This window comes from Moschus berezovskii, chromosome 27, assembly GCF_049115385.1.
Source record: "Moschus berezovskii isolate FMDL1 chromosome 27, NW_MosBer_1.0, whole genome shotgun sequence".
In the NCBI taxonomy this organism is placed as follows: domain Eukaryota; kingdom Metazoa; phylum Chordata; class Mammalia; order Artiodactyla; family Moschidae; genus Moschus; species Moschus berezovskii.
In genome coordinates this window covers 32,112,934-32,132,192 of record NC_142486.1, presented here as the reverse complement: position 1 = coordinate 32,132,192, position 19,259 = coordinate 32,112,934, and the positions used below count along the sequence as shown (strand labels likewise).

General features: G+C 52.6%; 1 protein-coding gene across 1 annotated transcript in view; it reads right to left on the bottom strand.

Annotated features, from left to right (window-relative positions):
- The window catches only part of APOLTP (apolipoprotein lipid transfer particle homolog), a 179,414-nt gene that overhangs the window by 144,102 nt on the left and 16,053 nt on the right, over positions 1-19,259 (bottom strand). The window contains exons 8-15 of the mRNA XM_088833046.1: positions 17,661-17,791; positions 12,908-13,008; positions 10,004-10,169; positions 7,772-7,957; positions 7,492-7,644; positions 5,573-5,717; positions 2,857-3,015; positions 1,974-2,098 (exon numbers count right to left, since the gene is read on the bottom strand). Of these exons, the coding sequence (XP_088689172.1) occupies positions 1,974-2,098; positions 2,857-3,015; positions 5,573-5,717; positions 7,492-7,644; positions 7,772-7,957; positions 10,004-10,169; positions 12,908-13,008; positions 17,661-17,791 (1,166 nt within the window). The remainder of the gene's footprint in view (positions 1-1,973; positions 2,099-2,856; positions 3,016-5,572; positions 5,718-7,491; positions 7,645-7,771; positions 7,958-10,003; positions 10,170-12,907; positions 13,009-17,660; positions 17,792-19,259) is intronic.

Here is a 19,259-nt window from a genome sequence, read left to right as displayed (position 1 = left end):
GTGTTGGAGAAGACTCTTGAGAGTCTCTTGGACTGCAAGGAGATCCAACCAGTCCATTTTAAAGGAGATCAATCCTGGGTGTTCATTGGAAGGACTGATGCTAAAGCTGAAACTCCAATACTTTGGCCACCACATGCGACGAGTTGACTCACTGGAAAAGACTCTGATGCTGGGAAAGGTTGGGGGCAGGAGGAGACGGGGACGACAGAGAATGAGATGGCTGGATGGCATCACCGACTCGATGGACATGAGTTTGAGTGAACTCCGGGAGTTGGTGATGGACAGGGAGGCCTGGCGTGCTGTGATTCATGGGGTCGCAAAGAGTCGGACACGATTGAGCGACTGAACTGAACTGATAACCCTATTGGTTCTACTTTTCTGGAAGACCCTGACTAACAGATGACCTGACTGACTCTCAAATCTGACGGATGAATGAATGAGTCCTTCCTTCATTCCATCTACCTATCCATCCACCCGTCTATTCCCTCATTCTTACATCCTTTACTTCCGACCTCTCATACAGATGTCTACGAGAGCATTTGCAGAGAAATTACCAGAGGTTCAGCCCTAGGCAGATCTAAGTTCAGGTGCCCAGCAGGCAAAGTTTGGATGATAAGTCCCCTGTTCTCCATAAATTAGAAAGAGCTGGGATAGGGCACAGAGCACCCTCCCTCAGACAAGCTCCAGCAACCTGGGGGGAAGAGATGGAAGGGCCCCAAGGTATTACCTTACTTCAAAGTTTGCTGGGCACATGACCTCAGAGATCATCCCTCTTCCATTGCTGCCCCTTACAAATCAGTTTCCACATTCAAATTGCATGTCACTCCCCAACTTGAAACTTCCTCAACCCTGCTCCCTCCCTGAGCTCCCATCTTAATATTCTCCTCCTGTTCCTTAAACACACCAAGCCCTCTCTCATCTCAGGAACTGTGCACACACTGCCCTCTTTCCCCCGGAAGGTTCTTACCTCAGTTTTTCACACGGCTGCTCCCGCTCATCCTTCAGATCTCTAAACTCACTACTTAAAGTTGCCATTGTTTTACGAACGTGTCTACTCATTTCTTATCTGTCTACCTCTCTGGCCTGTGAGCACCAAGAAGGCAGGAATTATACCTCTTGATCATCATCATATTCTCCGAGCCCAGCACACAGCCCAGTACCTGGCACACGTTAGGCAGAAGATGGATACTGTGCAGTTGATGAGAGGTTCACAGATGGATGGATGGATAGATGGGTAGAAGGGTGGATAGATCAGTGGGAGAACAGATGAAGAGAAGGGTGGGTGGGGAGACAGACAGATGGACAGATGGGTGGAAGGGTAGGTGAACAAACAGTGGGTGAGAGAGGAGATAAGAGATAGTTGGGGTATGTGAATGAATAGACGGATGAGGATAGAAGAACGGATGGAAAGATGGATGGACACAGATGTATAAACATACGGACGAGTGTGTGGACAGATGAGAAGGTACGTAGGTATTAATCGACAGGTGGACAGATGGGTGGATGGCTGAGAGAATAAACAGATGATCAGGTGACAGTGTGGAAGGAGAGATGTGTGGGAAGGCACAGAAATGGACAGGTGGATGAGAAGGACGGGTGGACGACTGTTCGGATGGGCTGACGGACAGGTGGATGGATAGCTAAGTGGGTGCATAGACAGATGGTGGGTGGATGACTGGGGAGATAATTGAGTAGGTGAGAACGTAGATGGGGAGAGGCGGGAGGTACATAGCTGGATGAGAGGGAGGGAGAGGAGGAGGGATGGCGGTCACAGAGGTACGGATTTATGTGTGGGTCAGTAGGCTGGGTGAGTAGGTGGGTGGACGGGCAGATAAATAGGTGGGTGGAGGTTGGGGGCTGGGAGTACCTCAATAGATACAAGAAGTGAGGGGTGGAAAGACGGACGGATGGGATGATTTCTGGCCCCAAGCCCAGGAGACACCCCGAACAGACTGAAACAGGCCCCCTCTTACCTCCAGGAGGTTGAAGGCATGACCATGCGCGTGGATGGTCAGGTTGGCTGCAGCAGAGCGGGGGAGGAAGGAGGCTGGAGAGAAGAGAAGGCTCCCCTCCAGGTTGGCCCCCAGGCTGCCTGCGGCTGAGAGAGAGAAAGGATCAGTGCCCACCACGCCACTCACAGGGCAGGAGCTGACAACCGAGGGGCTGGACACACGGTACATCCTCTCAGCCAGGACAGGAAGCTCAGAAGAAAGCCCTACCAAGGGCAGAGGGAAGGTCACGAATGTACCCACATCTGCGCAGGGCAGCCAGAGCACCCCACCCTGCCCCCCAACTTTCCAAGTAGCTGAGAGGGGTTGGATACTTAACCTAGAATGGGGTCTCTTTTTGATTCTGTTTAATTACAAGGAAGCAGTTGTCTCTGGTTGATGCTAATCTCCCTTTTTAACCCAGGGAAAAGCAGTTCTTAAACTCACAGCCCTCAGCAGGCAAGAACCCATGAGAATTCAACAACAGTGTTTCATGGTCACTGCTCTTCTGTTTAGGACAACCCTATTTATAGAATTAAACTAATCTTCTGCTAATAGTAGCATAAGAGGCTTTCTTTTAGCATAACAGTAAGTTTAAAAGAACCAGCTTAGAGAAAAGATGGAAGTACTATTTCATTGAACGCTACGACGTGGCTCATATTTAACTATTTTTTACCTCTTCCGACAAAAGTGGTAGGTTGCTATGGTTACAAGGAAAAAAAATCAAGCAGATGGCATGTGAATATCTGGACATTTAGCAACAGACATGGTCTCGGCCTTATCCACATGTCCTCCCGAGTCAGAACTCCCGGGTCCCCAAGCCTTTGTGGTCCCCGAGGAGGATGGTGCTGGCCAGGGAGGCCCATACCTGAGCGGAAGGTGACGTCAGAGTAGGATGAATGTTTCCACACCTCTGGATGGAACTCCCGGCTGACAATATCTTCAGGGATGGCCTCCCGGAGGCTCTGTTTCAAGGGGTCATCCGTCTCCAACAGCTGCAGGAGGTGACTCCACACAAAGGAGCCCACTGGAGTCCGGTCGCAGCCAGCAGGAAGGGAAAGGGAGGGCCCACAGCTGACACAGTACAGAGAAAAGACCCCCAGACTCCCACTCCAGGTCCTGCTATTTCTACCCACCAGAGGCTTCTCAGGAGCCTAGCTACTGAGAACCATGTCCTCTTTGTAGATAAACATCAAACAGAAGTGCCTTAATGGAACTTGGAAATCTAAGCTGTACAGGGCATTCTGATGCGCTTTCCTGAAGGAAAAGGGAGCCCACTGGAGTCCAGTGGGGACTGGACTTGTTTGAGAGTGTGGGGAAAGCCCTGGTTTGAAAGTCAGACCTGAGTCTGAATCCCAGTTCCACCACCCATGAGCTGTGTGACCTTGGGCTGGTCACTCCACTTCTCTGACCCTTAGTTTCCTCATCGGTAAAATGAACTATAATGACCCATCTCCCAGGGCTGTTTGCACAGATCTAGTCAAGGGCAGAGTCTGAACCTAAAGGACTGAGTATCTTTTAGGGCTGGGAAAGGGTAAACATGCAATCCGTGATGGGGACCCTCTGAGGCTCTCTGAGAGTTAAAAATGAAATCAGTGCACCGAGGGAAAGGATTCCAACAGAGGATATTATTCTAATTGGGATCACCAACCCCTTTGCTCATCCCAGGCTCTCAGAATGCCCAGCAGGGGGCTTCTAGAACAATCCACCATGAAACAGAGCTGAGAATGTTTTTGTTCCCGTCAGGCAACACACAAGCCTGATACCCCAGGGTCTCTCTTAAGGCTGCCCCTTGGCTGACCCCCTCTGAGGGGCTTGACCCAGTGGTCTATTGATGCAGAACAACCCACCCATCCCATCCCACCCTAGAAACTGCCAACAATAAACTGTGGCTTCTTATAGCACCATTTCTTTCCCTTTGGGGGTCGGGGAGGTGTCATTTCTTTAGTAGGTAGCTTAGCAGCATCACATCAGACTTTTAAACGTGTGTGCAGACCTTTATGAGGGCTGAGTGTGTGTGTGCTGTCATTTCCATCACGTCCAGCTCTTTGAGACCCTATGAACTGCAGTCTGCCAGGCTCCTCTGTCCATGTGGACTCTCCAGGCAAGAATACTGGAGTGGGTTGCATTTCCTCCTCCACGGGATCTTCCCGACCCAGGGATCTAACCTGCGTCTCAACGTCTCCTGCACTGGCAGGTGGGCTCTTTACCACGAGCGACACCTGGGAAGCCTCTTGTTGGCTACTTCTGGGAAACTATCCTCCGGCTAGATTAGCAAAAGGGTCTGAAGGTGGATGGACAGAGAGATTCATTTTGGTTGCTGTTTCTAAGGGCAAAAGACCAGGAAAAAAAAAAATCTAAATGCCCATCACTGGGGACTGGTAAAGTGGACTATGGTTTAAGCTCCTAGTGGAGCATCCCACAGCTGCAGCTAAGAGCCCAAGTGCCCTGATGTGGAAGGGCACGTGCCCAGACACACGGAAGGCAGAGGCAAGGGGCACGGCAGTGTGTCCACCATGATCCTGAGCTTCTGTTACGGTGATAACACATCCACGTTCATACACTCACTACACATGTTCCGATGGGACACACATGAGAATGGTCAAAGTCAGCGCCTTCAGGAAACCAGACTTAGGGATCAGGAGGCAAGGAAGGCGGCCTTTAACTTTCCATTTACATCTGCCGTCTGCTTTGAAATTGTGGCTGCATAATCATAGCAGAGAATGAGAAGGTTGCATGGCATCACTGACTCAATGGACGTGAGTTTGAGCAGACTCCAGGAGATGGTGAAGGACAGGGAAGCCTGGCACGCTGCCGTCCATGGGGTCGCAAAGATTGGGACACAACGGAATGACTGAACAACAGCAACAATAATAACAGCAGTAGTAATAATAACATGGAAAGTTAACAGCTATGCATACAGCACTTACAATGTTCTAAATGCCTTCTTGTATTAATTCATTTTATGATTCCTCTACGAGGAAGGTACTGTTATCCCCATTTCACAGATGGAGAGACGGAGGCTCACAAAGGTTTGGTCATTTGCCCAAAGGCACACAGGTAGGAAGTGGCTGAGCTGGGACTTGAACTCAGTCAGGCAGTCCCCAGGCTTTCAACTCACTGTGAATTATGACTAATCACTGTGCACTAGGAAAAAAACTTTTTGAAAATTAGCTGAGCCTATTTTTTTAAGTTCTACCTGTTTCAAAGGAACTCTCTGGCCCCACAAGGGGTCCGAGATTTGCAGACACTGTCCCTGGTCTGCCTCAAGTCTTGCCTCCTCTCCTCTCTCCTTTCAGTGGTGTGCCACGACCTGGCCAAAGCTAGAAAGGAGCTCAGCGACTGTCACCCATTGTACAGATGAGGAGACTGAGGACCAGAGAGAAGCAACTCCTCCTGGGCTGTTCAATTGCCACAGGGGTGAGCGGAGCATGTGAGGCTACTTGTCCAGATGGCGTGGCGAAAGAAGGGGAATAGAAAGGGAGGGGAAGACACCTGAGGGGTGGAGGCAGAGTGCTCTGGAACCCCTGCACCCATCAGGTGGCACCCAGGCCAGCCCCCATCCCCCACCTGCAGCTGCTCACCCTGGGTGGACTGCTCTCCGGCCTGGGTACGCCGCACCTGGGCAAACACCTCCTCGCCCGGGCACCTCATCAGGGCCAGGTAGGCATTGATGCGGATCTCAGAATCCTCCTCGGCGTTTTGGTACAGGCTGGAAAGCACGGATCGCTGCCTCGGGCAAAGGGAAAGCCATCACCCAGCGCCCACCCACCCCCACCCAGGAGCGCCATGTCCCCTCGTCTGCCCTGGCTCCAGCAGGGGCCCCGCTGCCTTGACCCGGCTGTCCCAAAGTCTCCACTGCTCCCAGACACTCTCACCTGTGGCCCGACTGTGGGACGTGGGAGTCTGCCCAGTCACTGCTAATACCTAACTTCCCAGAGCCCCAGCCCAGAGCCTTATCAACTTCTACAGGTAACAATGTTAAGGGCTTCCCACGCAGTGCCAGTGGTAAAGAATCAGCCTGCCAATCCAGGAGATGACACTTAGGTTCGATCCCTGGGTCAGGAAGATCCCCTGGGCAAGGAAATGGCAACCCACTCTAGTATTCTTGTCTGGGAAATCCCATGGACAGAGGAGCCTGGTGGGCTACAGTCCATGGGGCCACAGAGTCAGACATGACTTAGCGACTGAGCAGGCATGCAAACAATGGGTAAACAAGCGGGCGTGGCTACATTCCAAGACAACATCATCTATGAAAACACCATAGCAACAGACTCACAGGAGGTATTTCCTCTGAAGCTATTCCCCATGCCCCCCTTCCTAAGCAAGCCCTTCCCCCACCCCATGATTCTCTGCCTCAGCACCTGCTGGTTTCGTTCACAGCACAGCCATCCACCCATCCACTCATGCAGCAATATTAATTGAGCATCTATCACATGCCCAGCAAGGTGCAAGGGAACAACTGTGAGCAAAACAAACCCCGCTCTGTCCATCCGAAGCTTACACTCTAGTGCAGAAACAGATAGTAAACCAGGTGAATATAGAATACGTTGCTGCATGCTAAGTCACTTCAGTAGTGTCTGACTCTTTGCAGTTCTATGGACTGTATCCCTCCAGGCTCCTCCGTCCATGGGATTTTCCAGGCAAGAATACTGGAGTGGGGTGACATTGCCTTCTCTGGCCGTAGGCAAGGGGGAGGTTGAAAAGGTCAACTGCAGGTGAAACAGCCAAGGAAGACCCCCCACAGTAAAGTGATTTCTAAGTAAAAACCTTCTGTAGATAAAGGAGGAAAGCCTAGGGAAATACAGAGCAAAGGCATTCCAGGAAAGAAGAAGAGCATGTGTAAATGGCCTGAGGCAGAAGTGAGCCCTGGAGGCCTGATGATCAACAGGGAGACCAGCATGGCTGGGCAGGAGTAGCGGGGGTGAGGGAAGCAGGAAATGAAGCCAAGAGGTGCTCATGGGTCAGTGGTCAGATCACAGGAAGGACTCTGACTCTAAATGAGACAGGAGCCACTAGTCCAAGGGTCAGCAAACTGTAAAGGGAAAGATGGTCAATTTTTTTGCCTTTGTAGACCACACAGTCGCTCTTGCAGCTACTCAACTTTATAATCGTAGCAAGAAAGCAGCCCAGACCACATGTCAATGAACAGGCAGACCTGTGTTCCAACAACAGTTTACCTACAAGAACAGGCAATAAGCTGGATGTTGACCATGGACCTTGTTGACCCCTGAACCAGAGGGTTTGCAGCACAGATGGCTTGTGTGTGGTTTGTTTGTAATCACTTGCTTACTTGGGTATTCGATGAATACATGACCCCCTACCCCAGATACCGGCTCTATGAGAACAGAGACCCAGACACCTGTTCACGCCAGTGCCCGGCACATAGCAGGTGCCCAGTAAATGCGATGAGTGAATGAGCAAGTGGAGACATGCATTAACAGTGGTTCAAGACCACTCCTGCCCAATGCCAACCCCAGTGAAATAACTCCCAGGAGCTCACGTCCGCAGAGCAGGGAACCCTCCGGAAGGCCTGGATGGCCCCCAGCCGGATCTCAGGGGGGCAGCTCCCCAGGGAGGCACAAGTGCTCAGCTTGGGGGTGAGAGCCGTGGCCGCCCGGCCAGCATTGCCAATGGCCTTCAACACGAACAGGAGCTGAAACAAGATGACAGTGGGGCCTTGAGGTTGGTGGTGGCGCCCAGCCCTCCCGTCCAGTCTACAGCTCGCCTGCTTGACAGGGACCCCCTCAAGGGGTCATGCCCAGGGTGTAGGCTGTCCTCACCTGATCAGCATCTGAGGGCTCCCGGAAGGTACAGTTGGCACCCACGGCATCTCCCAGGATCCTCACGAGGGAGCCGACACCAGACAGCTGCTCACAGGGCCCGTCCAGAGACACACACAGGTTGTGGACCAAAGCCGAGATGCCCAGGAAGGCGCTGGAGCTGGCCCTCGGGGTCTGCAGCAGAGGCTGGGGACAGAAACCGCCCCGATTCCAGCCAAGAAGCCTGGTAAGGGGTCTTTCACAGGCTTCCCCACAGGACGCTTCCTAAAAATACAGACACCCCAGCCCCCACTCCTGAGGGTCTGAATAAATTGCCTGTGGTGCAACCTGCAGGGAGCATTTCTTAAAATGACCCAGGGGCCTTTCTGGTGGTTCAGTGGTAAAGAATTTGCCTGCCAGTGCAGGAGACCTGGGTTCTATCCCTGGTCCAGGAAGATTCCATATGCCACGGGACAACTAAGCCCATGTGCCACAACGACTGAACCTGTGCTCGAGAGCCTGGGAACTGCAACTACGGAAACCTGTGTACCCTAGAGCCCTTGCTCCACAACAAGAGAAGCCATAGCAATGAGACCCTCACCACAACTAGAGAGTAGCCCTGGCTCGCCGCACCGAGAGAAAAGTCCACGCAGCAATGAAGACCCAGCACAGCCAAAATTAAATAAATCAATTATTTGTTTTAATGCCCCAGAAGACCTTTCCTGTGCATCCAGGATGGACAACAGTATCTCAGGCTGACAGGGGACATTTGGCAAGGCTGGAGACAGCATAAGTTGCCACAACTGGGGGGCAGTGCGTTCTTGTGATGGGACGAGAGAATAAATAACAATACAGAGAGACACAAGCTCTGGGCTAGCAGGATGAGAAACAGCAGGAGACAGGCAAGCGAAGAGCCTGGACCCCAACAGCCCAGGGACCCACCTGCTCTGTTCCCTGCATGTCCCTGGCAAGTGGTCACAGCCGCGACACCAGTGTGTACATAACACTTAGCCCACATCATAACGACTATCAGTCCACACCATCACAAGGCAGAGAAAGCACCTTGCCTGGGGTCGTGCTGCTAAGGGACTAGGCTGGCTCTAAAGCGGGGTGGGAGGCGGTATGCGCACCAGAGTCTGCGCTTCAAGCCGCCCACCCCCCACACTTCTGCTGAGCCAACAAAGGAGGGAGAGAGAGGAAAGAAGGGGACACCCAACCCCACCCGGCGCTGGCTGAGCCCCAACGGGCCCTGTAGGGCACTGAGGTCTGTGTGGCCACCGTGTCCCCTGGTAGGCTGTGAGCAATGCCCCCTGGGCCCAGTCCCGGCCTGGCTCTGACTCAGTGCCTGGTTCCCTGTTGAACGGAGCCAACCACACAGCCTGCATGGACTGGCCCTACTGTAAATGCAGGCATCGGGGCAGCGGGGACAGGGGTGAGTGCTCCCTACACACCACCTGGCCCGTTAGTCAAGAGTCCAACCAGCATGAGGAACAGAGAGACCCTGCTAGAGAACACCCCATCAGCCAGCCCAGCGGTCTCGCATACGCTCCCCACTGGTGGCCTCTGAATCCTGGCCCCCTGCCAGTCTGGGAGGGCACAGTGAAGAGTGACAAGAGAGCCCGCCCCCTGGTGGGTGAGGACTCCCCCCCACAAAGTGAGTGAGGACACGCCCCCCAGGTGAGTGAGAACACCCCCCACGGCCCAAGAAAATGGCACAGCAGCTGCATCACCTGGGCCAGCTGCCCAGCCTCCTTGGGCCTCAGTTTCCTCATCTGTAAAATGGGAGGGATAAGAGCACCTACATCAGAGCGGTATCATGGGGGTTAAATAGGACCTCCTTGGGTTGTTAAAAGTCACTAGCCTTGTTTCACATGCTTTCCTAATCCTGAGACTCATGAAATACGCTTGATTACAAGAACAATAGCAGCTCTAAACTGCTGGGTCTCCCCACAAGGTATCCAGAGAAGTGCTTTACATTCAGCATCTAATTTCTTACCACAAGCCCAAGAGGCAAATACTTCTCGATCTCCATCTTACAGATCAGAAAAACAGGCTCAGATAGGTCAGGATCACGCAGCTGGCAGGGACACTGCTGAGACTCAAAGCCGGTTTCTCTGATCTGCCTCCACTGGCCCCACCAGGCAGGGGCACAAAGCCTGGAGGACGGTAGGTCCCCCATCCCTCCCTGCTGCGTCCAATCAGCAGTGGAGCAGGGGTGGGACCACATGGGTGAAGGCAGGGCACAGGGCTCACCAGCAGCGCGCGGACCATAGCATCTGTGGGCTCCGGGACGAAGGCCAGCGACCAGAGCCACGCCTCTGTCTCGTCTGCCTCCACCTCCTCGGACATGATGAGCTCTGCCATGAGGCCCACGCAGGCCTCCGTGCCACAGGAGGGCAGGGCATCCACCAGCGGCTGCCTGACATGGAGAGAGGCCCAGGGAACATCACGATGGCAGCCTACACGCCCAGGTGTCCTCCGGGACTCCTCTCTCATGTAGCCTCCGGTCATCTGGGAGCAATCAGAGGCTCAGAGAGGTACGGCAGGACATGTCCATGCTCACATACCCAGAAAGGGGCTGAGCCAGACCCAGGCAGCCTGGCCGGGATTCTGTGCTCTTAGGGCCCGGGAGATACCAGCAGCCCTGTCTGAAAGTTAGTCGGTCAGTCGTATCTGACTCTGTACAACCCCACGGACAGTAGCCCACTAGGCTCCCCTGTCCATGGCATTCTCCAGACAAGAACACTGGAGTGGGTTGCCATTCATCTTCTCCAGGGGATCTTCACAACCCAAGGATTGAACCCAAATCTCCTGCATTCCAGGTAGATTCTTTACCTTCTGACCTGCCAAGGAAGCCCGGTCTAAACCCTGGCAATTCAGCCCACTCTGGAGACACAGCAGTTTGGGGCGATGTGAGTCCCTGCCCACTGTTCTCCCAAAACCAACCACACTCACCTCATAGGATAAGAATCCCTTGCGTAGAACAGGAGTCAACAACTGGCAGGTGGCCCCACAAGAAAAAGAAGCCCCTCGTTAAGTCTCTAATGCTCTCAGCCCAACATCACAATCTTTCCTTTTTCTTTTTTTGAAATTACAGAAAGGTTGGTATGTTCAGGAAAGGTTTTGAACCTTTGCACAGTGATGAGTCTAAATGGGGAGATGATGACTGAACGGGGGTGGGTGCCTCAATCGTAGTTGGAACGGGAGGCTCCCAGGGCTGGGGTCACACAGGCAGCAGGGCGCATGGTGGAGTGGAGTGGACTCCCCACCTTATCAACCCTGACGAGTGACATCCAGGGCCACAGGGGGCCAGGCATCCCACCCACCCTCAACTCGCACACACCGTCTGCCCATAAACAGTCTCTAGCCTCAATTTATTCATCTACAGAATGGGAATGCTGATGACTGGGCCAGCTCCAAGATGACCACGAGGCCTCAGGAACACAAGCCTCTTCACCTGAAGATATCCCACCTGCCCTTCCCATCTCTCACCCTTGTATTTCCTCTCTTTCCCTTATAGATTTGGGCCCAGGAAAACCAGGCTCTGGGCAGAAATGGAGGAGGAGGTGAGGGCAAGAGAAATCTCTCAAGAGTATCGGTCCTCTTGGAAACTTCTAGATTTGGGGATGGTCTCCCCACCTCCCTGACTCCTAACATCTAGGTAGACAAGCAAGACACAGGGACTTGTGGGAATATCCCAAATGACAAGTAGGGTGAGTCACCAGGGGAACAGGGAACTCCACATGGAGACGCAGAGGCCCCTCCCTACAGCAAAGACAGCTAAAATGTGCCCAAGTCAAGTATCACTTATTTTTAAGACCCTAAGAACTTGATGGATAAGCACAGACAAACTGGGTTCAAATCGAAACTGCTGTGTGGCTTTGGGCAAGTTTCCTAACTGCTCTGTGCCTTCTACAACTGTTATATAGGAATAAAACCCCCTACCTCATGGGGTCATTGTGAGGATTAAATGAGTGAATACAGATAAAAGGCTTGGAAGGTATCTGTGTGTTATTAGCTATTAAGTTTGGTAGTCGTTCAAATAGACATGTGATAATGTTGATTCACGGGCTTCCCTGGTGGCTCAGACTGTCTGAAGAATCAGCCTGCAATGCAGGAGACCTGAGTTTGATCCCTGAGTTTGGAAGATCCCCTGGAGAAGGGAATGGCAGCCCACTCCAGTACTTTTGCCTGGAGAATCCCCATAGACAGAGGAGCCTGGTGGGCTACAATCCATGGGGTCACAAAGAGTCGGACACGACTGAGTGACTAACATACTGGTGGCACAGCGGTAAAGAATCCGCCTGTAACGCAGGAGATGCAGGTTCAATCCCTGGGTCGGGAAGACCTCCTGGACAAAGAAACGGCAACCCACTCCAGCAATCTTGTCTGGGAAATCCCATGGACAGAGAAGCCTGGTGGGCTAAGATAGGGTCGCAAAGAATCAGACACAACTTAGCAACTAAACAACAATGCTGATATGGTGGGCGGCAGGGGTTGGGGGGGATTTCTTTCTTATTTCTGAGTCAATAAAGTTTTTTTCAGGTCTCAAGATCTGAGAGCCTTTGAAAAGCTCACAGACCTGAAATCTGGATCTCATGGGCTTAATGAACGGCTGGCTGAACTTGGGAAAGGAGCTACAAGTTTCCCCCCTCGACCCTCTACAGTCCTCTGCCCCTGGAGGTAGGACCTCAGAACTTCCCCTCCAACCCTGGGGTCTCTCTATACCCCTTGCTGGCCCCACATAAGCAGGGTGTGGGGGTGGATCCCAGCCCTGCCCAGCACCCCCCACTCCCAGCAGAAGGGAACCCAAGGCGCATTGGAATGCTAATTCCAGCTCCCAGCCAGAGGGACCCTGTGTGGGGAGGGAACAATGCCTGTCTTTATCCCCGCCAGGCCCCCGCAGACTCCAGTCTCCCCAGCCTCCAGCCCCCGTGGGAACCTCCAAGCTCCCCACTTAATCGTCTTCTTGGCAGATGTCCCTAGACTGAAGGATAAGTCAGGAAAGAGATAACATATCACAGGGCTGAGCTGAAATGTCACTATCCATCTCTCGAAGGCGACCTCGGACAGCAGCAAGATTATCCAGCCCCACCAGGAACCCCCCCACCGCCGCCAACTCCTGGCCCAGCCCCCAATTCAGGGACAGGCCCTTACCAGCTGTCTCGGCATTTAAAAGAAAGTCCCCAGAGTTCCATGAGCTCATCCGCAGAGAGGCCTCGGAGCTCAGACACCAGCGTCAGGAACAGTTCTGTGGCCTGGAATCAGAGGGGGCAGCGTGAGAGACTTGAACCCCAAAGGTCACCTCGTCCATCCCCCTGTCTCCAGATGTGCTTAGTCGCTCAGTTGTGTCCAACTCTTTGCAACACCATGGACTGAAACCCCCAGGCTCCTCTGTCCATGCGACTCTCTACATGAGAATCCTGGAGTGGTCGCCATTTCCTTCTCCAGGGGATCTTCCCGACACAGGGATCGAACCCACGTCTCCAGCATTGCAGGCAGATTCTTTACCAGCTGAGCCACCAACATGCCTGCAAAGAAGGTGGGAACTCCAGTGTCTCCCACAGCTTCACAGACCCAAAGGGATGAGGCTGCTCATATGGGCTTCTTTCCACTGAATCCCAAGCTCCTGGCACACAGGCTGGCCCATTTTTATATTTTAGTTTAACAAGCATTTATTGGGCACCTACTATGTGCCAGGCATACATTAGGGCCAGGGACATGAGGGTGAAAAGGAGAGATGGCATGTGTATTCGTGGACTTTATGCTCTAATAAAAGCCCAGTGACTGAGAGGAAAAGAATCCACCTGCAATGCAGGAGACTTGCAGGAGATGGGATTTCAATCGCTGGGTCAGGAAGATCCTCTGGAGACGGATATGACAACCCATTCCAGTATTCCTGCCTGGGAAATCCCATGGACAGAGGTGCCCGACGGTCTATAGTCAATGGGGTCACAAGAGAGTCAGACACAACTGAGTAACTAAACACGTGACAATGATCATAATGATTATAATGAGTCCGACCATATTTCACAAAGTTTCCGATATTTCCAACTAAAAAAAATATGTGAACGTTTTTCACAATTATGAACAGTGATGGCTAATCGGCAGGGGTTTGCAGCTTTTGCCCCTTGTCTACAGGTCTGACTGGCACAGTCACCAAGTCTCCAAACACTCGAGGAAATAAAGGACTCTATTCAGAGCCCACACCTCTCAGGAGTTTCAGGAGATAGTGGGTTTGGGATGCTGGCCCCACATCCTGCCTTCCCCCGCAGTGGCCCCTTAGTCTCAGGTTTGTTGCCTCAGTCCAAACCCAAAGCCACAGAAAGAGTGATGAGGTTCCTGGCTTCCTGCTGGGCTTGGTCGAGGCCAAGTGTGAGCCCTCACCCCACCCGGCCGGGGGTCCACGGCTGCAGGGATGGGCTTGCGTCGCTCAGGCTTCCTCTGCTCTAAGCGGCTGGGACTGAGTTCTGTGCACACAGCTTGACTTCAGTGGATGCAAACGGGACACAGGCCTCATGGGCCAACCCTCCCACCAGAGTGTCTGCCCCCAGGGTAGGCAGCATCCCAACTGTGTGACTTCTGCTGGCGGAGCTGGTGTGGGTGTGTGTGTGTGTGGTCACTTCAGTCGTGTCCAACTCTTTGTGACCCTATGGACTGTAGCCCGCCAGGCTTCTCTGTCCATGGGATTCTCCAGGCAAGAATGCTGGAGTGGGTTGCCATGCCCTCCTCAGCAACATCAATACACAGGAGTAATAATAACAACAATGGCTGCTTTGCGTGGAGCCTCCACTGTGGGCCAGGCGCTGTTCTAGGCACGTTCCAGGCACCGCTTCATTTGACCTTGACCCTACGAGGGGCCGTGACTCTCCTCACTTAACAGAGCACTTAAGTCAGGTGACAGCGGCCACAGGGCTACTAAGTGGCAGAGCTGAGACTTAACTCACACTCTTGACCAGCATCCTGCACTCAAGGCCCTGGAGAGGGGGGATAAAAAGCCCCGACTGCCAGTTTCCGTGCTATCAATACCCCTACTGTGGCCATTACCGGCAGCCAGGTGCCATCACTGAACGCAGACGTGGAGTCACTGCACAGAAGCAAGCCATTGTGCCATGTTTCTGTCCTACAGGGGATGCCAGTAACCACCAATGCAAAAATCAAAATGCAGTGAAATAACTCGCAGACGATGATACTGAGTACTCATTACCTTCGTTTTGAATATGATTCATTTTCACTGTAAATGGGTATAACAATCTTTTGTTTAATTGGAGTATTGTTGCTTCCCTGGTGGCTCAGAGGGTAAAGAATCCACCTGCCAATGCAGGAGACCTGGGTTCAATCCCTGGGTTGGGAAGATTCCCCTAGAGGAGGGCATGGCAATCCCCTCCAGGATTCTTGCCTGGAGAATCCCCATGGACAGAGGAGCCTGGTGGGCTACAATTCATGGGGGTCGCAGAGTCAGACACGACAGCGATTAAGCACACAAAGTTGCTGCACGTGGCAGTGCCAGTTTTTCAGTTTCTATTGTAAAGTGAAGCAGCCTTTCATACACATATATCCCCTCTTTTTCAGACTTCCCTCCCATTTTGGTTAACAGGTGGCGCCAGTGGTAGAGAACCCACCTACCAATGCAGGAGACATAAGAGACATGGGTTTGGTCCCTGGATGGGGAGGCCCCTGGAGGAGGGCATGGCGACCCACTCCAGTATTCTTGCCTGGAGAATCCCATGGACAGAGGAGCCTGGCGGGCTACAGTCCATGGGGTTGCAAAGAGTCAGACAAAACTGAAGCAAGTTAGCTCCAGCACCCATCTAGGTCACCGCAGAGCACCGATAAAGTTCCCTGTGCTATACTGTAGGTTCTCATTAGAGCATAACTTCATCTTTGGTAATGTCTGCTTAGCAGCCAACCCACAGGATTTCCAGAGGCTAACCATCAGCTCTGGCAAGTCAGTACAAGCCAGCCTGGCACACCACCATCCACACTTGGCTGTACACAGTGTTGGATCAGTGTCTGTGATATGGGTGCTCTGAGTACCCCAGATGGTGGTCAGGAGTTGTGCCCTCCTCAGGTGTCCTCCCTGGCAGCCTGGGGGCGTGGGAGGCACTGGCCCGCCCACCTTCTGTCCCCATCCCATCCTTCACTCCACCAGGCTCTGGGCCACCCCAGGCCTCTGCCCCCCCACATCGAAATCCCCGGGGCCTCTCTGCAGAGGGTCAGGCTGCGGAATTTGCTCTCTATTGAGTCCCAAGTCCTGGTTTTGTTTCCAAACCGAAAAACCCATCTTGTCTCTTGCCCACCAACAATGGGGTGGGGCAGAGGCATTCCCAGCCGAAGCCCACGCAGCCATCCCCCTGGTAACCGGTGGGCCCTCTCCTAGGGAGAGGGATGCGAAGCACTGCTTGATGTGCACTCAGGCATCCCCAAAAAGCTATTTTCAGGAACAAAGTCCTCAGCAATTCACCCCAGCCCAGGGGACCTCCCTGGTGGGAACAATTTGCTTCCTTGTTAGCGCTATAAAGACAGGACAGCCGCCCCGCGCCCTCTGGGGCCAGCACTGCCAGTCTGCAGGAGGGGAGACAGGCCCGCGACATGCCTGGCCCTGAGCTGCCTCTGCTGGGGAAATGCCCGATCAGGGAGCCAGGGGGTGAGGCTCTGGGGCCAGATGGAAGGAGACAGGTTGGAACATAGGAGGCAGAGCAGTGGTTCTCAGTGGGGGTGAGTGTGCTCCCCAGGGGACTCAGGTAACACGCGGAGACATTGGGTTATCGTGACAGGGATGGAGGTGATGCTGACACTGGTGGGAAGAGGCCAGGGAGGTGGCTAAACATCCAACAGTGCACGGGGCTCCCCAAGGGTCAGGAGTGCCAGGGTGAGAAGCCCTGCTGTGGGGGCCAGGGTGCCTGGGCGAACAGCCAGTTCTGTCACCCTCTAGCCACAGGCTTGGCACACCACCTCGCGGGGCTGAGGGCCCTCTCATTGGGCTGCTCTCTAACCCCCACAGAGCCCCCCAGCTCAGGGATTCCAGAGAACAATGAGCTGGGGCCTTGGCTCCCAGTCCCCGAAACAGTGAAGAACCAGCCGCAAGGTGTCTCTGCTACGTACACCCAAAATGTACAATGTGTGTGTACACCTGTGAGTCTTCACTATATACACACATAGAGTCTGTATTGACTGACTACATGTTCAGTGTATTTTATACAAATTCAATATATTCCGGGTGTTTGGCTGCCGTGCATCTTGTGGAATCTTAGATTCCCCAATCAGGGATCGAATTTGGGTCCTCAGCAGTGAAAGTGCAGAGTCTTAACTGCTGGACTGCCAGGGAAGTCTCAATATATTCTTGTGTGTGTGTATTCATTGTTGTTTAGTCACTAAGTCATGTCTGATTCTTCTGTGACCCCATGGACTATATAGCCCACCAGATTCTTCTCTCCATGGGATAATCCTGGCAAGAATACTGGAGTGGGTTGCCATTTTTTCCTCCAGATTGTGTGTGGGGGTGGGGGGTGTATACGTGTATGTGGGGGGGGTGTCACCGTTTCTTCCTCCAGATTGTGTGTGTATATGGGGGGGGTGTGTCCTGAGAGATCTCTAGGACAGGCCAGGTCCAGAAGGTTACTCTGGTTAGGACCCTGAGCCCACAGACAGACCGATGAGAAGGAGGCCCCCTCCAGGCTCCTATCCAGTCAGTGCTAGGTCAAGGTTTGCACACACCTGCTAGAGTTCTTCCTTTTGCTTTCACAACGAGGCACAGCTGTGCAGTGCATAACCTGCCCAACAGTATACAGCATCTCTAATACTGAATATTCTACCAAGTAGACCCTAAAGGATCTGGTAGGAAGAGGAGGGTGTCCCAGAGCCCCAGGCCCCAGGCAGACCCTGACCTGGGGCTGGAGAAGCCACTTACCTCAAAGCTTGTGGCCCCAGCCAGGCACAGCTTCCTCACTGATGCAGCCCCTGTAGCCACCGTAGCTTGGGACGGGGTCTCCTCCCACTCGTACAACAAGCTGCTCGGGGTTAAGTCTCCACCGTCTGAATCTGAGGTGGGAAATTCTTAGCAGGGATGACCGCATGGGGGGAAATGTCAGAGTGAGTGGAAGGACCCCTGGGAGCCATTCCCACACCCTGCCAAGGCTTCTTCCAGTATGTTTCTGGCCACGGGGGAGGGGAACACACACAAGAAAATCATGCCAGTGTTACTGCTGACAGCAAAAGATGGGAAACGGTCCATGCGCCCATCAGTAAGGAATGGGCCAAATAAGGTGACCCCAAAACCCTCTGGGGATTGCCACAGGAAACATGGAAACCTCCTCCACGGAATGGAAGATTATTCAGCAAGAGAAAGAAATGAAACTGTGACACATGCTACCACACGGATGAACCTGAGAAGGTAGTTTCATCCCATAGGATAAACCTATGGGAAGTGAAAGAAGCCAGTTATAAAAGGTCACATACTATCTCATTCTATTTATACAAACTCCCCAGAATGGAAAAATCTAGAGGTAGAAAGTAGATTAGTGGTTGCCAGGAATTGGGGGAACAGGAGGTGATGGCCAATGGGTGCAAGGTTTCTTCTGGGATGACGAAAATGTCATAAAGTTGATTCTGATGATGGATGGACAACTCTGACTCTTAGAAGCCACTGAATTATTCACTTTAAATGCATGAACTACACAGTATGTGAATTACATCTCAATTACACCCTGTTTAAAAAAAAAGAAAAGCTCATTCAACTCAATAGTCAACCAACAGGCAGGTCCTGAAACTAGATGCCCCAGTCGTGGCCAGCGTCTGTGTCTGAGGGAGCCTCAGAGGGCAGGTCAGCCTAGGATCTCAACCTGTGCCCCATGGAACCAAACGGAATGCTGGGAAGACCCAGGGCTTCCGTCCCCATCTGCTGGGTTCTGCCTGGGCTGGTGCAGGCAGCAAGTCTGTTCTCTGAGGCAAACCTGATTATCCAGCAGGGCTGTGGAAAAGACCCCACGGGTCCCAGTCCCAGCTCTGCCTCTCATTAGCTCTGTGATTTCAGACACGTCATTTCTACCTCTTGGACACAGCTTCCTTCAGTGAAAAAAATATAACTAAAAACAACTTCCTAATGAGGTCATGATGAGAATTAAATTAAATAATCCACATAAAGCACTCAGCACAGATACTGGCCCACAGTAAATCCTTCCAAACTGTCAGCAGTAAGAATTAACCATCCTTATTTCCTGATTCAGGGAGACAGCCATTTTTTCACCGTGGAAAAAATATATATCTCTTTCCCTCAGATGCATGCCTTGCTTTGTTTCTTTCTGTACAAAAATCATAGAAGGGAACTGTGCTCCAGGGGATGCTCTATGTTGGCAGGAACTTTCTAGAAAATCAGGAAGTCTGAGTCAGCTCGTCCCCAAAATGGTCAGGTCGAAGGGTCATCAGGTGTAAGGTGGATTCTCCCACAAAAGTTGGGAACCAGAAAATGCCATTCCCACTGAAAACAACCCAGAGAGGAAGTCAACATGGC